This window comes from Macaca fascicularis, chromosome 17, assembly GCF_037993035.2.
Source record: "Macaca fascicularis isolate 582-1 chromosome 17, T2T-MFA8v1.1".
Taxonomy (NCBI): Eukaryota; Metazoa; Chordata; class Mammalia; order Primates; family Cercopithecidae; genus Macaca; species Macaca fascicularis.
Window position 1 is genome coordinate 96,168,120 of NC_088391.1, and position 17,782 is coordinate 96,185,901.

General features: G+C 36.0%; 1 protein-coding gene across 1 annotated transcript in view; it reads left to right on the top strand.

Moving 5' to 3' along the window:
• The first annotated feature begins 13,124 nt into the window (after window positions 1–13,124).
• Window positions 13,125–17,782, top strand: part of DAOA (D-amino acid oxidase activator) — a 31,923-nt gene continuing 27,265 nt past the window's right edge. The window contains 1 exon segment of the mRNA XM_065532981.1: window positions 13,125–13,135. Coding sequence (XP_065389053.1) covers window positions 13,125–13,135 — 11 coding nt within the window.

The window sequence follows — 17,782 nt, forward strand, 5'->3', positions numbered from 1 at the left end:
TGTTAGAATTTATGGAAACATAGTAAAACATAAGGCTAGCAGAATGTCTTTTTTGAGTCTTTCCTAGAAGCTCTGAGGTTAAAAAAAAACCCAAATAAATAAAGGTATGCATTATATTTTGGTAAGGAAAATGATATCCTTGTGGATACATCTTAAGAAATTTGTTAAACCAAGTATATTTATCCAAGATCCAAGGTATCTTGCTTTTCTCTAACTTAAGCGCGTTACACTAATTTTAGCTATGTTTTATTCTCATAGGAATTTTCAAGATATATAGAACTCAACTACTATAAAAGATCAGGATAGAATGAAAATCACTGTCTTTATAAGGCAAAAGGATGGCTCAGTCATTGGCAAGGACTTAACATGTGCTTTTTATATTATGGTTTCCTTCATTTCTCATGTGTCACTCCAAAAATTTTATGAGAATATTACTTATACTATCAAAACATATCCTCAGTCAAGATATAACTTTTCACGGGATGGGCATATATTTCAAAGTTCCCCCTATTGATCCTGAAGCATGTCTCCATATGCTTAGCAAATCTAGCCCTTTGCTAGGGAAAATAATGCATCAACTGCTGGAAACTTCTTTTTCCTTATTCAATGTGTATTTGGTCTGCCTCTCTCTCCCGCTGTGCATACAGATTATTCTGCTGCTAATGCTTGACATGCTGTCAGATGAGTTGAAATAAGACATGATACATGAGAAAGAGAAGAAGACATAACCGGAAGGAGAGCATCCAAGACAACTCAGAAAATAAACAGGAACCAAATCCTGCCCGTGGTCTTGGAATCACCTGCTGTGAATGTCTGTTTAAACTATCGTGGACTTGTGTTGTCTACATAAATGTACTGCAAATACAAAGTTTACTGGAAACGTGATTTTGAACCTTGCTTTACTTAATGTATTTTTTTGTTTATTTTACTTCAAAACTTTTAATAGACAATTGAAGCAAATTTACTCAGTTTCAGAAATCTGTTACAGTTTTTGAAGCAATCTTCAGATCTTTGGATCAAAGTTCAAAACTAAATAAGACAAAATGTAAAATTATTTTTGAAACCTACCAAGAATTCAAAACTAAATAAGACACAATGTAAAATGATTTTTTAAATCTACGAATCATGTATGAATTGGGTTGATTTCAAAAATCACTCATTAGGTGGTTTCGAATTAAGCACAGCAGTACAAACAAACAGTAAACAATGTTCTGATTTGCAGAAACTCACAATTCACTTAAGGGGTAAAACAAACAAAATATAACTATAATAAATAGCATGTGATTTGACAGTCAGCTACGTATCATTTTCCTCTCCTTTGGCAAATAGCTGGGTCATTCAGCCATGCAACTAAACTAGTACCCAGTGGATCGTTGGAAAACTTTCCCAGTCTAAATTCAGTTACATTTAGTAGCTCTTCATGTTCAAAAATTATATCCCTGATCCAGCATTAGTACCAGATCTTCAGACATCTTATTTCATTAATAATATCTCACTTAGACTGTTTTCTACCAAGCATATTTACTTTCAATTGGCCAAACTAACATGAGAATTGAAATATGTTTTATGAAAACTATTGGCCAGTCAACATTCAATATATTATAACTTGTATTTACCATTGAATTATTTAATGTAAGTTATTAAGAACATATTATATTTTGAAAACTCCTTATAAAGGGTTACAGAAGAAATATGTGTACTCAAAAGTAATGTAGGCATGAAGCAGGACAATATTTTGGATTTAGCATCTGTTTCTTTTCTGGGTCAACCTGTGTGTACCTAAAATTTTGTGTAAGTGACAAATAAACACTGAAATAAATTTAATATTTTTAATTTGCCATATACTATACTAATAAAATGAAGCAGGTAAGAGTCTTCTATCTGAGGACTTTCAAAAGTATTATTTTTATTTTCTTTTTTAGAATAAGACAGCGTTTCACTCTGTCATTCAGGCTGGAGTTCAGCGGCAGAGTCACAGCTCACTGCAGTCTTAGACTCCAGGAAAAACGTGATTCCCCCATCGTAACCTCTCTAGTAGTCGAGGGTTATAGGTGTGCACCCACAATGGGCTAACTTTTAAAGTTTTTGTACAGATGGTGTCTCTTCATGTTACCCAGGTTGGTCTCAAACTCCTGGGCTCAAGCAATCCTCCCGCTTCGGCCTCCCAAAATGCTGAAATTACAGGTGTGAGCCACCATGCTTAGGCATACTTTTTATTATTATTTTTAATATACACAAACAATTTTTAAAGCTTCCCCATTGTGTAAGCTAATTCCTGTCCTTTGTCTCCTAGGCTAGTTCACTTAGTCTCAATTATTAACATACTGATTCTGCTTTCAAAACAAAACTCACATACAACCCTTCCCTTCCACGTTTGTTCTAAATGAGAGCCTTCTCAACTCAGGATGAGACTTCAGCAGGAGTTTCCTAAAGCACCTGTCCATCTATGGTCCCTACAGCAGTGATCTCTGATGCAAACACCTTTCTGTTCCAGGCTGACAATGGGGAGCAGGCCAACTTCGGTCACAGCAATGTGGAGATAAGGAGCACTGCGGAAAGCTGAACCGACTGTTTCTGCCAACTGTTGCCATGTGGAATCTATTCTACCAGATCTTTGCAGTTTCAAGAGACTAAATCTTCTGTTTGTTATGGACCTGCTGATGTTAGCATTCGGTTTTGTTTTTTAATCAAACACTCTACGGACTGCGGCATATCTGGAAATGATAGCTACCAGTTTAATCTTGCCCCTCCCAGACCCCCTGCTTCAGATGAATATTTTCCAAACACTCCTTTTCTCTGGGTCAGATAGCAAAGATTCCTGATTGAAATTTTCAAAGGCTTCAAACTCAGCCCTGTTATTTCAGTGTCCATGGCATTCTGTTACCTGACCTGATAGTCTCTGTGCAGAACTTCCATTTCCAGCAGTTGATGTCATCTTCTCAATCCCAGGTGATCTCCTCATGTTAATTTTTCACCTATGTTTGTTTTCTTATTCTCTTCATTTTTTTTTCTATAATAACCCCCACTCCCTCCCACCTCTCCATTCAGCAAATTCTTATCCTTGCTTTTAATACCAATCAAATGCTTGCTAATCCAACCCTTCTTTTACCACATCTGACTCTTCTTTTCCTACATTGTTGAAATTCCTTTAAGTCTTATTTTCTGGAATATATTCATTGACATTTTATAGAACCATTGAATTAGTAAATTTGGTTGGAATGTAGGCCAGTGTAGTCTTTTTTGCCTTTAGTTTGGCCTAGGCACAATAATTGACTTGTAAACACAAAAAATTAGAGATACAGGTAGGATTCAGATCCTGCTTATATAATTGCTTCTTCTACATTTCTTGACTCATCAACAAGATTCAAAACTTCTCAAAGGCAGAAACGATGCTTTGCATTTTTATATGCCTTTTATAAAAAATACAAAATGCAAACTGGCTGTATTTTTTTTTAATTTTAAAAAGCTAAAGAATTGTTTAGACTTTGTCCAAAATGGAAGCATTGATATTCCATCACAGACAAATAATAAAGCTGTGTTCTATAAAGCAGCCGAATACTGTGCATCTGTGAGCAGATTGCTTGTTGACTTTTCTGCTGATTTACTCTGCTTTCCCCACCTGTACTTTGCCAAATCCACCTTGACATTGCCCTCCCTTCTCACATGCAGCAAATCCAGGTGCCGTGTCTCTCTTGATTAAGCCCATAAATATTGATTATGCAGTTATTGAAATAACTGATGCTGATGTCAATGTCATCCTAGGCAACCATCATTATTTGACTACAGTGGCTGAGATGGGATTGATCTATTTCCTATCACTTTACATAGCTAGAGTGGCTGTTTCATCTGGAAAGCTAAATTTCTAGATATGGCTCACTATAGGTTTGTTCATGCAAGTTATAACTGTCCACCTCGTGTTCAAATATAACATTTGTGATAAATGCAACACATATACAGTTATGAGACACTCAAATGAGGCCACAATAATACAATTTTGGGAAACTGTTTATTTGTAACTCATTCAGTCTTTGTTTCTCAGTACAAACAAGATGAGTGAATTAATCCAGGCTGTTTAAATATCCTCTGCCTGAGCAATATATAAATACAATACCTTACTGTGATATATGCAGTGTATTTTCTTTCTTTACACATGCACACACACACACATTGTATACAATATTAGTGCATAAATGATTAAAAACATGTTAATCTGCTTCTCTCCCTGTTTCCTTTCAGTACATAATACAACTTCACTACCACTGCCCTCCATATGGAAATAGGCTTATTTTCTCACCTAAACAAAACAAGGGATGGACACAGTGGCTCACCCCTCTAATCCCAGCAATTTGGGAGGCTGGAGTGTGGTGGATTACGAGGTCAGGAGTTCGAGACAAGCCTGACTAACATGGTGAAACTCCGTCTCTTCTAAAATTACAAAAAAAATTAGCCGAGTGTGGTGGCACGTACATGTAATCCCAGCTACTCAGAAGGCTGAGGCAGGAGAATTGTTTGAACCTGGGAGGCAGAGGTTGCAGTGAGCCAAGATTACGCCACTGTACTCCAGCCTGGGCGACAGAGTGAGACTCCATCAAAAAACAAAAAAAAAAAACAAAAAAAAAACAAGGGGGAATTACAGCTAGAGAGACTTAGATTAGATAACAAAAAGACTTCCTGGATGACTACACTAATCATCTGAAAGATCACCTAAATAGTAGCTTTCATGCTCTTGATGGAGATTAGTGAGAAAGACACAGTTAACTTAAGAAATTCCATTCTCTGTGATTGCTTATGCAAAATCACATACCTTAGTATTTCCGTGATGGAGCCAGATACATTTTAAAGGCAACTTGCCATTAAATAATGGGACAAAATATAGATTTCTTTTTTTAAAAAAAAACAAAGTTAAAATGAAAACAAAATAAGATACAAAAGCAAGGCCTTGTGGCCTTGGAGTGAGCTTTAAGAGTGCCTTTAGATCCTATTGTTATAAAAAGTGAAAAGAAACAGATTCTGTTTCTAGGCTCACACACCTGTTATTCTTCCCCATTTTCCCATCACGATGTAAAATATGAACATTCTACTGTTCTCAACTTGAAGCTGTATCAGGGAAAATGGAGACTTGTGCGAAGCCTCCCACTCCTTTTGTTAACCTGACAAGTGCCACATGCTGGAGCTAATATGCTCTTCTGTTCTTATCTCTCAAAATTCACATGTCGGAGAAAACCAGCACACACTAGAAAAACAACCTGAATTCTGGCCACATCTCAAGAGTTAAGATAGGCATTAGTTTCTGCCTTAGAATTTCCTGACCGGGGAGTAAAAATGCCTCACTTAAGCCATGCTGTCATTTAGATGAGTTCCATTGTAATGGCATATCTACAAACCAACATTTCTGAATAGGTCCTTGTTTCATTTGGTGCTTTCCTGAGGAAGTTTTATCAGTGCTCTGATGTACAGTAGCCTGATAAGCCTTTATTTAGCACCCATATATCACTCCTCAACCTTTAGGGGAGACTGCAGGCAGCCAGACTTTCACCCATTTGGGCAATGATGGTGCATCCACCACTAGTTGAAGCAGATTCAACAGATGGTACCTCTTCACAGAAACTTAGATTTTAAGCTTCATTAAGATTTCTCTACCAAACACGTCACTCTGTGAACTGTCTATTTATAAGTGGGAAGGTTTGGAATCTTGTAAACTTAGGAATACTCATCAGATCATCTCTCTCTTCTCTCTTTCTCTCTCATACAGAAACACCCCCCCCCACACACACACAGAGCACACACACGAAATCAAATCTGATAAAATTATAATAATTTATATTAACACATTTCTTAATAAGAGAGAATTACACCAATACATATGAGAATTAAAATCTCTAGAGAATGTTGAGCTTTAAAAAAAATTTCATTCCTTTATACTGACTTTTCCTCCTATCTAAACTATTTGTATTTTAACTGTGTATCAATGTATAATGCTCAGAAGTGTTAAGCCAAATTTTTTTGTGATTTGGCACATTATTAAAATCCACATGAAAAACTCTTAGAGACACAAGTGATTCATTACATAGAAATCATTGTATAAAATAAAAAAGATATCAGGTGGACAATGAATACACTTCTGTGGTTCAAAATTCAATTTGAGTCTCATATCACTTGATGGAACCGCTGGAAGCACTTGGAACATTATCAGAATGATCTTCGGTTGCATTATGAAACAAATGTACTGGAATTTTGAGATTTCCTCAATCCTCAATTTTATTCTCTTAAATTTGGAAATAGGCAGCACTCTTCTTAGAAGAAACTTTATTGGAATGTGACCTTGAAGAGTAAGTGGCCAATTTCTAAACCGTACAGGTGGAGGGGCTTTCTGGCCATAAAATACAGCAAGATCAAAGTGCAAAGATACCAAAGAGAATGGTGTATTCAGAGAACAGGCAACATTTCACACACGAATGGCAGTCTACTGTAGAACAAGAGTAACATTAGGTCCCAAATCTACACACGGTGGTTGGTCCAGATTGTCATCCCTCTGTTGAGTCCTGTGATGGAGATTTTGACTTTATTCTGTTCATTGCAGAGGGTTACACTTCTTTTTAATTAGAAGATCTACTAAGAATAAAATCAATATCACCTTGGAATTTATGAAAAATGCAAATTCTTGAGCCCACCCCAGTCTTAATCAGCATGTCTAGGGCTAAAGCCCTGGATTCATTTTGAAATAAGACCTCCAGGTGAATCTAATACACCGTGTGTAGGGGTTTGTTTATTCAGAAAGCTAAAACCAAAGCAAAATAAGACCATTAAAGACCTTGTCATAAGCTTACATGTGGATTTCCCATTATTTATTTTGAGTAAGTATAAAGGCATTTGTTTGAATGAAGTATCCATACTTGCATCATTAAATGTGTCTACTTAAACTAAAATTACTCTTTCCTTAAATGTAGATATTATTCCTAGGAGTTAATAATAATTACAATGTTTATGAGATTTTAGCGGGTTTGTCTGAAAAAAAATAATCTATGGAAACCGTGCGTGTGTGTTTGTGTGTGTGTGTGTGTCTGTGTGTATCTCCACATTTATTATTTAATTATTAGAAATAAGAGAATGATGCCTTTCACGTCTTTGAAAATGAACATTTATATTCATCCTAGTTGGTGATGTCATCACCAAACAGTAGCAAAGTTTCAAAATCTAAAGTGGCCACAGGAAAGGTGTTAATAGATCTGGTGTCAGAGTTTCTCAACAGAGGAGCTATCCACATTTTTTGTAGGTCAAGATCTAATTTTTGTTCTGTGAGTTGAAAAAATGTTACCATAGTTGCCCTTATTCACTAAATTCTAACAGCATCTCAGGCCTCATTTCACTCAGCATAGGCATCTACATCCAGATCCCTCTGGAAGGGTGGGGTGGAAAGGACACAGCAAAGGGCACACATGGAAAGAGCATGGTGGTGGAGGATCCACTGGAATGCTCATTGGAAAATGTGAGCATAATTTTCTGCCTAATGCACGCGCACACATACACATACATACATATATTCCATGGTTTTTCCTGAACCCCAATATGCCTTTGTTGCATCGCTTATAAATGTACAGTTTGGATAGGATGACTGCTGTTTGCAGCGCACACTTAGCACCTTGCTTATATCATGGCACAAAGTAGAGACTCAGGAAACCTGAATTGAAATGATGTGAACTAATGTGGCATCTGCATCTTGACTCATACAATTCGTCTTATGGCAAAACCCCACATCTACAAAAACTATAAAAATTTACCGGGAGTGGATGCATGCACCTGTAGTCGCCAGCTACTTGGGAAGATCGCTTGAACCCGGGAAGTTAAGGCTGTAGTGAGCCATGATTGTGCCATTGCACTCCAGCCTGGGCAACAGAGAGAGACCCTGTCTTAAATATGTATATAGTCTGTTGGGTTTAAATCAGATTACTGAAAACTATGTGCCTAAGAGATGACTACTTTTACTTTGATGACTTTGAATGAGTTCATTTTTCATGGTTCAAAACTAAACACAAATTAATTTTAAAAATTTAAAAGAAATAATCGAAACATAGAAGATAGGAAACAAAGATATATTTTAAAAGATATAAGATTTGATGAATTTTGTTTTAACTTATTTGGAAACATGTCAAATATTAGATGGGGCAGATAAAATGAAAGTTTGTATAGAGAAATAGATAGTTTAAGCATTAAAAAACGATCATTGGAGTCTCAAAATCAGATTGTTGTATGGTGGATTCCTCCCAAATGTTAAACATTTATCTAATTTACATCTTATAGAAGGTGCTCCTGCAAATGAGAAAAGATCAGAAACTTTCACTCTATTTTATCAGGTTGGTATAATGTTGATTTCAAGATCACTTAAGATACATGCAAGAAAAATAAAACATAAGCTCAATATGTATATGAATGAATCTCTATATAAAACGTTTTACTTAAAACAGTAACGTAATAACATATATTTTTAAAAAGCTGTTTAGAAATACTGAAAAGCAATAATAATAGTAATTTAGTAGTAGTAGTAGTAGCAGTAGCAGTAGTCTAACAGCAAGAACAGATACATTGACCAGTGGAATGAAATTAAAAATCCTCAGAGACAGATGTATATATATATGGAAACTAAATATATAATGGAGTAAGGCCAGGTTACTTAGTAGAGGGTACATAGAAACCATAAATCACTATATGTGGAGATAAATGAAAATGGACCCCTAACACTGTATAAACATTTGGAATTCAGCAAAGATTAAAGACTAAAATGTGAATGGTTAAACTATAAATTAAGGTCCTACACTGTTATTAATAATACAAATATTAATGCTTATGATCATAATAATGTTTGGAATTATTTTATCTCCAAAAGCATAAAACATAAGGTAGAAATAATTAATGTTACTATGTCATAATTAAGAGTTTCTGCTCATTGAATCTTTGCCTACACCTTTGGATGGTGGCTGCTCCTTCAGCCAGAATTGGAAAGTAGATGAGTTAGGGATCAGGCTGTGAGATTAAATCCTAAAAATGTTAAAACCCACCTTCAACTGCACTGAAAGTTTTGTTGATTTTGTAGATTTTCAGAGAGAGTGGAACTCAAAAATAGAATACAGCTCAGCAGCTGATAACTAAAATAGCATGATAATGTCCATTCTAACATTAAAATTTTGTGATTTTTAAGACAAGCACACATCTGTATAAGACAGGTATGAAGGTAAATGAGGGTAGCAGAAGGAGTTAGATGTCAAAAGAGTACAGAGATTTCTGCTTTTACAGAACATGTTTGACTTTGTAATGAAAGTGAAGTAAAAGTGATTGAAGACTGAGCCATCACTTTCCCCCTCCCTATCTGGGTGACCTGTGCCAGATTACTTTCTCCACATAATTGCTTCATCATCGATGTTCTGTGCATAGTTCTTTTCTATCTTACATGGATCCTCTAAATAACGTGCCTTCCAATATGTATTCGGTGACAGCTCTGAAAGTTACAAATATATTTCTAATTTTATATAATTAATGGTTCATTTATGTTTATATTTCAACAGGGAATAATTGAAATATGGAAGATTAAAACTTGACGTCTCTTGAGAAGTTTATTTTAGCAACACCCATCATATTCTTGGTCTTTAGCTTTACTCAGTCTTGTACAAAACAAATAAATCAACCCCGATAAGTTATAGATCTTGATCATGAGCATAACAGGAAATAGATTTGAGAATGAATTGTGTTGCAACAAATCTTCAAGTATATGTTTACAAATCTGTGTGCTCATATTTGAAAATTCGTGTATGTTGTGTGTTTTTGTAGATGTGAGCATATTAAAATTGCAGGCAACCTCTGTGTATGTACATATTGTAAAGCCGAAAAGGAAAATGAAATGAAAAATACATCTTAGAAAGTATATTTGTTCATAATTCACAACCACAGGAATAATTAGGCCCTGATTTTGACATGTCAGAGGGTAAAACGATGTCAGATTTTGTGAGTTAGAGCTTTAGAATTAAGCTTTCATGCACTGCAGGCTAAGCAATAAACACCCACAGAGGAGAAGTTTCTAATTTTGGTTTTTATATTAGTATCCCAGGCCTCATCAGCCTGTGGGAAAGAGAGATAATAAAAATAATGTGTACTGTTTAAGATTATACATTTTCCAGTTCTCACATATTTATGTCACCCTAATTTTCCATCAACACTCTTGACTACACTTTTATTACAGAAATTCTGTCACCAATGAAACTTACAGATGCATTTAAAAAAATACTGCCTCTTCAGCCCATGACACGTTAACATGAAATTAAGGTAGGGCAAATATCTGGATGGAGATTCAAATGCAATTAACATAATTAACAAGAGAAGGGATTTAACAGCCCTAAGAAGTGGAACTTGCCTGACTGGTTCTTGACTAGAAGGCTTCAGGTCATCTTGACTAGAACGAGGTAAAGAGAAAATATTAAATTAAACAAAAACTAACTTCTGTGTAGACACTTTCTTCTCTTCTCACTGTGTACACATTTTATCCATTCACTGAGCTGCAAGGCCCATTGCCAAGGTGCCCTCCACAATCCTGGTCTCACTAATGTTTCTGAAGGTGGGAGGGACTATTTTTCTTGTTTTACTTAATTCAACACTTTAGTATTTGCTCTCATTTCTCTAAAAATCATTTCCACGTTCTTTGGTGTATCCTCTCACTATTAATCTAACTAACCTCTTTGTGGAAAAATATACCTTGTAAAGCTTTTGTATCTACCACAGAAACTATAGAATATCTGATCCACGGTGAACACTCAGAGGATGAATGTTGTGAAGAAATAAAATATCTGTCACGCCAGACCACATTCTATCTATAATTGTTCCAGAAAGATTTTGTTAATATCACTTTTCCCATACTAAAGTTATGTAGAAGTATGTATCGGGGGAGAACAAAAATCACAAGTCTTACTGGCATAATTTTTCTCACAGGTAAGAGAAAGTAAAATTGTCCCCAGTATTAAACAAACTGGAAATTAAATAGAACATCTAATACTTAGTAGCATTCCATAGGTTCAGTAGACTCTACCTTATTCTTTACGTGCTAAGTTTCCACAGATATATGGAAAATACGGTTTTTAACGTCATTACTTAAAAGTAGTTGGAGTTTGAGCTTGGAGTTCAGCAGGCCACATGGTAAAACCTACCAGATAACGAGTCTTCTCCTGCATTTCTCCTCTCTGTAGTACAATAGCATTGGTATTAACTCAAGCTTGATGATCACCAGCACTTGGTAGTAATTCAAGGTATTCAGTATGACTCAAGTCTTTTAAGAAAGGTTCCACCCAAACTAATGGAAGCAGGGATTATCTCAGCTTTTCTGTATTATCAGTCATCTAGAACTGAAGAACTATAAATAATTCTGTGAACACACTGCATAAAAACATCACTGTAGTATACGAGAATAAAATTGCACTTTCTCTATAGATACAGTGTTGATCATTAAGGTCTCCTAAGGGTAATTAAGCAACACTAAAATAATTTTTTGGAGAAAACCAAGGAATGTCCTCATTTTTTTCCAACTACCAGATAATAATGATTTAGTTTGGCCAACAGCAGACAGAATCCTGACTTAAAAGATGCACACTATAAAGATTATATTTCACACACATGCTGTTCACATCTTCTCTTCCTTCTTCTTTTTGTCTTCCTATTGATTTGAAATCTGATGAAAAAATCTGCTGTTTCTCTGGTCTCTTAGTCACAGGATTATCTCTCTTCCAACCTTTATAACAAGGCCCTGCCACTGGGGATATCTACCAAGAGAATCCCTCCATAAGACAGTGACCCACACTTAAAGGCTGGCAACATTTGAATTCTAGTGATCTTTTAAAAACTGAATATATAGCTCATGCCTGTAATCCCAGCACTTTGGGAGGCTGAGGTAGGTGGATCAACTGAGGTCAGGAGTTCGAGACCAGCCTGGCCAACATGGCAAAACCCCGTCTCTACTAAAAATATAAAAATTAGTCAGGCGTGGTGATGTGGGCCTGTAGTCCCAGCTACTCGGGAGGCTAAGGTGGGAGGATAACTTCAGCCTGGGAGTCAGAGGTTGCAGTGAACTGAGATTGTGCCACTGCATTCCAGCCTGGTGACAGAGTGAGACCCTGTCTTAAATAAATAAATAAATACATAAATAAATAATAAAATAAAAACTGGATATGAACAATTTTAATACGTTAAAGATGACAATTAGATTGTCATATTTTAAACATAAAAATTATACCATTGAGAAAAAATTTAAAAATATTATTTGAAACTTAATTCTTAACTGTTTGATCAGAAGAATAATAAAGGAAGGAAGTCACCTTAGCCTTCAGATGTAGGGAGTTATTTCTTAGTGGCGACAAGTGGGCACTGAATGCATTTTCAAAATAGAAATCCCAGAGTACTGAACTATGGCAGTAATATGGAAAACAGAACACAACTTCACAATCTGTTTTGATAAGACACACTCTCTTACATATAGTTTAATCTAGTTTGCATGGCTTCTCATAAATGTGTATTTAAAGAATCTATTTAACCATTTTAATATAAACTTTTATTTTAATTTCTCTTTCTCTTTTCCCTCTACGTATTTCTTTAAGGCATGTGCTGTAATATATTCTCATATATTAAACAAATGGCAAGTGAAAATAATAATATGCTAAGATATATTTTATGGTGTAATGCAGAGAAGAGAAAGAATGCTTTAAAAGTTTTCAGAAACCAAACCACTGCTGAGTATTTCAGTAAAGACACACAATACGTTTTTTCAGACATAGTCCTTAAAGCAAATTGATGACAGAGCACAGGCCCATGGAATTCGGAAAGATACACGAACCGTATCAAGATCAATCTTCTCCACACCAGACCATCTCTAAAGTTTCTTTACATTTTAACTTTGTGAGTTTCTTGACATTGTAGCAGCCACTATTAAGCTGGTGATGGTAATGTTATTAAAGTTATGGCTATGAGAATCACCTCTCAACTAAGTTGAGAAACAAAACTGGGGAGTTAAGTGGCTATGAAACTCAAATGTCTATGTTTATTTATTCCCAATGTCATCTGCAGTCGTTATCAAAAAGAAATGAAACAACCGTATGATGACAACCAAGTAAGTCCACTCCTATATCCATCCAGCTCACACTCTACCTCTGTCTCCACTCATCTTGAAGAATGTTTAGATCTAGAAGTGATAGCTGTGGTCTTCCTGTCCAAGTATTATTATTGTTATTATTTATTTATTTATTTTTGAAACGGAGTCTTGCTCTATCGCCCAGGCTGGAGTGCAGTGGCACGATCTCGGCTCACTGCAAGCTCTGCCTCCCGGGTTCACGCTCTTCTCCTGCCTCAGCCTCACAAGTAGCTGGGACTACAGGTGCCCGCCACCATGCCTGGCTAATTATTATTATTATTATTTTTTTTTTTTTTTTGTATTTTTAGTAGAGACGGGGTTTCACCGTGTTAGTCAGGATGGTCTCGATCTCCTGAACTCGTGATCTGCCCGCCTCGGCCTCCCAAAGTGCCAGGGTTACAGGCGTGAGCCACTATGCCCTGCCCTAAGTATTAATTTTTTTAGGAAAAAAACACAACCAAACAAATAAACAATCCCTTCACAGTTTTATAATCCACAACTCTTATGAAAAAGTGGTATTTAAATATAATACTAACAACATATAGACTAGTCAAGATATATAAAGAAGGCATTTGTTCATTTATTCATTGTTAGCTTATACTTAGTCTGGGTAGACAGTGGAGAATGAAGGAGTTCCTCAAAAACTTTGCAGTCTGGTGAGGAGTAGATGAAATGATCATTAATACACAGGGTAGTAAGTGATGAGACACAGCCCTGAACTGGGTTCTATAGAAAAACACAGGCGAGGATTTAAATCACCACATTGACATTTAATATGAAAGGAAACAAAGCCGTCTCATTTCCAATAATGCTCTAGGTCTTCCATAGAAAATGTAAGTTCTCCAATACTGCCTCAAGTACAGTGACAGTGGTATCTATAGGTAGACATTGACCCAAACATTCTTGAGTGACAGTTTACACCCTACTGAAAAACAAGCGTTTGATCTGGTAGATGGTGCACTTGATCTAGTGTAGACACGTAATTGAGGGGAAAAAAAAAAAATCAAGCTAAGATACATGGAAGACTCAGAGAGGGTTGAAAACTATTTTGTAAGAGTTTTCTTAATCACAATCACTCTGTAGGGGTAGCTAGTAGTAAAAGTGTAAGTGGTTAAAATATGCTTCTTACATTGCTGCCTTTTTGCATTTCTCTCCCAGCTTTTGAGGTCCCCTCTCCTCTGCTCCCCACAAGTTCTTCTCTCTGACAACTCATAACTGTCTGCTCTGGTATTCCACCCAAGCACATTTTCCTTTTATGCCAAAATAACTTCTCTCCATCAATCACTGTAAAGACTTCTATTTCCTTAATGGAAATTATATCTGATGTTTGAAGAAAAGTAATCTGATTTTTAAGCCATTTCATGCTAAAATAAAGGTGACTTTTCTGTGAGGCTTAAAATATTCCACAGGGTGGTTGCATTCTAAAGAGGATGCTTGTGGACATAAATACATTTTTAACTGGAAGAATTTCTTCACAGAGGTCAAGAATGACTGCATTGCAGTGGCAACCTCCTGATGTCTGTAAACCGGCCTACATTTGGCTACAGGGAGGGCACGTGTGTGGCCCTGCCAGTGTCCTCCAATCCATGAGCTCACAGTGAGATAGCGCTAAGCGTTCACTCAAAACTTGTTATGTGTTGTTCAAACTAGGGTTGGAGTTTTTTGAAAATTATAAAGCTTTTAGTCTTTGTAAGGAAGTCAGCATTTCTGAATATATTGGGCCTGGCCACATGAATGTCCCTGCTGAACAAACTCTGGATTGTCTTTTTTAGAGGTGGGGGGGCCTAACACAAATATCAGATTCAGTGAAAGCTAAGAGGACTCAAAGAATTTAGAAACACTAATACACTCCTAGTAATGGTTTATTACAGTGAAAGGCTGCAGATTAAAGTTAGTAGTGGAAAAATGTACATAGGGGAGGGTCCAGGAAACAGCAGACGCAGCCTTTAGTTCTCTTCTTCCATAACATGTAAGTGAAAAGAAACAAATACAAGTTATAGACTGTCTTTTAAGATGTTTTTCAGATGCCAACTGCTCCCACAAAGTCACCATGGATCAAACTGTGCCAGAGTTGATTGTTCTTTGAAATACGGAAGGAAGCTTTCACAGTTTTAAATGTATGGCCTTGTATTATAATTATGTATATTCTTATTTTTTATCCTTTGCTGGAGTGAAAGGTCCTGAAGGCATGAAATCCAGCTGATCCATCTTAACTTGCTACCATCTCTGCCCTTATTCACGGCAGGGGATCCATCAATATATGTTAATGAATATAACAATATAATTATCCTAATTTTTTTTTTTTTTTTTTTTTGAGACGGACACTCGTTCTGTCCCCCAGGCTGGAGTGCAGTGGCACAATCTCAGCTCACTGCAACCTCCACCTGCTGGTTCAAGCGATTCTCCTGTCTCGGCCTCCTGAATAGCTGGGACTACAGGTGCGTGCCACCACGGCCGCCTAATTTTTTGTATTTTTAGTAGAGACAGGGTTTCACTGTGTTAGCCGGGATGGTCTCAATCTTCTGACCTCGTGATCCGCCCGCCCCGGCCTCCCAAAGTGCTGGGGTCATGGGACATGAGCGGCCTGGTCCCCTAATTTCTTTACACCAATCTGTTAATAGAAGCTCTATTATTTTAGGAAAATAAACATACAGTGCAAGCTGTTAAAATCTATCTGTGACAAAAATCAAATGGATGATAGAAAAGAAAAAAAAAGACTAGAAAAATAAATAAATAAAATAATTAAAAAAAGGAAAAATGCTAAAATGAATGATGTAGAAAGATACTTTGATAGAGGAAGTCAAGGGCAATAAGGTAGTTGAATTGCAGCAAAACTTCTTTCGATGCGTTTCTTCCTCTTCTACTTACCTCACATAAAGAAAAAAACTTAAAGCATAGGGAAGTCCAAAAGGTAGGCTAAGGCCCTCCCTGTGACTATATAAATGCCCTGGGAAGAAGGAATACAGTATTCGTGTCTTTGATAGTACATGGTCAGCTCTTACCAAACGAAGGTGAGCAAGTTGGAAGTTGAAGACACACAGTTTGAAAAGATTTTACCTCTAAACCAGGCTTAGAGAAAAGATGGTGACAAGTAAAAGTTATACATAGTTTAATAGTATACAAGATTTTATTATTTAAACTTCACCTAAGATAAATAATAAACATGTTTGATTACTTCCATCAGTCTAAGAAAAGAAGATTAACACATCTTCAACTTTTTGTATAAGTCATTCAATACGAATGTTTCATGTCCTTTATGAAATACACTAAAAGTAGAAATCTAAATGATAAAATAAATGGGGAATTAACATTAATAATTATCGTATGTTCTTCAGAAACAACATTATAATAATATCATTGTAACTATAGGATAAAGCAATAATATCTTCAATAAAGCCAAAGTGAGTGAAATGTGTTTCAACGTTTTAGAAAATTTTGGTTTAATACCCTGAGATACAGCAATTTAAGGATTAGATTTTCAGTTTAATATATGCCAATATTTGGCTTTAAAGATTGTCAAAATAAGAATTAATAGAAGAAGTTAATCAGTAACTGCAATTATAAAATCCCTGTGTTAATTTTTCCATTGCACTTGGCAATTTTTCAACCCTGCTTAACAATTTCATTTGTTACTTGGCTATCAACTTTTAATCTTTTTCGATATTAAACTGTCATTCATTTCCACTGATCTTAAGTTGTTATTTTTTTAACAAGAAGCTTGAAAGCCCATTACCGTTTTAATTTTTAAGAATGTTAAGCAAGTTTTAAAATATGAACATTTGAGAGTTTTATAAATGACACATGCTATTTTTTAGGTCTTGAATTAATAACCATAATATTAATTTGGGGTGATAGGGGTGCCTGCACATCTGTGTTGCAATCTCTCTCCTGGATAGCATATAAATTATAACATAAATGACTTTGGTGTATTGCAATGTTTGCAACTATATCCTAGAATGTTCATTTAAATTATGATTATTAAAATTAATAAAAGCTTATATTTACATAATGGTTACATAGTTTTAGGCAGCTATCTAAATACTCTACATTAACCAACTTAGTCCTCATGAGTTCTCTCTGAGGCCAGTCCTATCATTGTTCCTGATTTACAGGTGGAAGAACCACAGTTTGAACTCAGAGAGTTGGCCCCTCAGTCTTGCTAGCATCAATAGCAGCCACTGTCTCTAGTGCTCCAGATGAAGCAGTGACACCTTCAGGGTCGCATCTTGTAGTTACCTCCCCTGCCCACCAGGTGCCTTGTGCTATTAAGCAAGTCATTTGTGCCTGGAAACTGCTTTCTTTAGCATTTGTTTCCTTTAGTGTTCAACGAATTAAGGGTGCTGCATTTATTACCAGTCATATCTTGCAAAAAGCCTAAAATAAAATATTCATGGAATAATTTCGACAAAAATTGAGTGAGTTCCTACTGTGTGGCGGAGGCTGTGTTAGACGCTATAATTTAGCTGAACACAAGATATACAAATCTCCTCTAAGAAAATTGTATTCTACTAGATCTGCTTTTAAAAAAATCCACATGTCTAGCAGACCTCTCACACTATGTACTTTGTTTTATGATTTTTTCCTACAAATCTTCTGCAAGGCCTGCTACACACCCGCCAACATAGT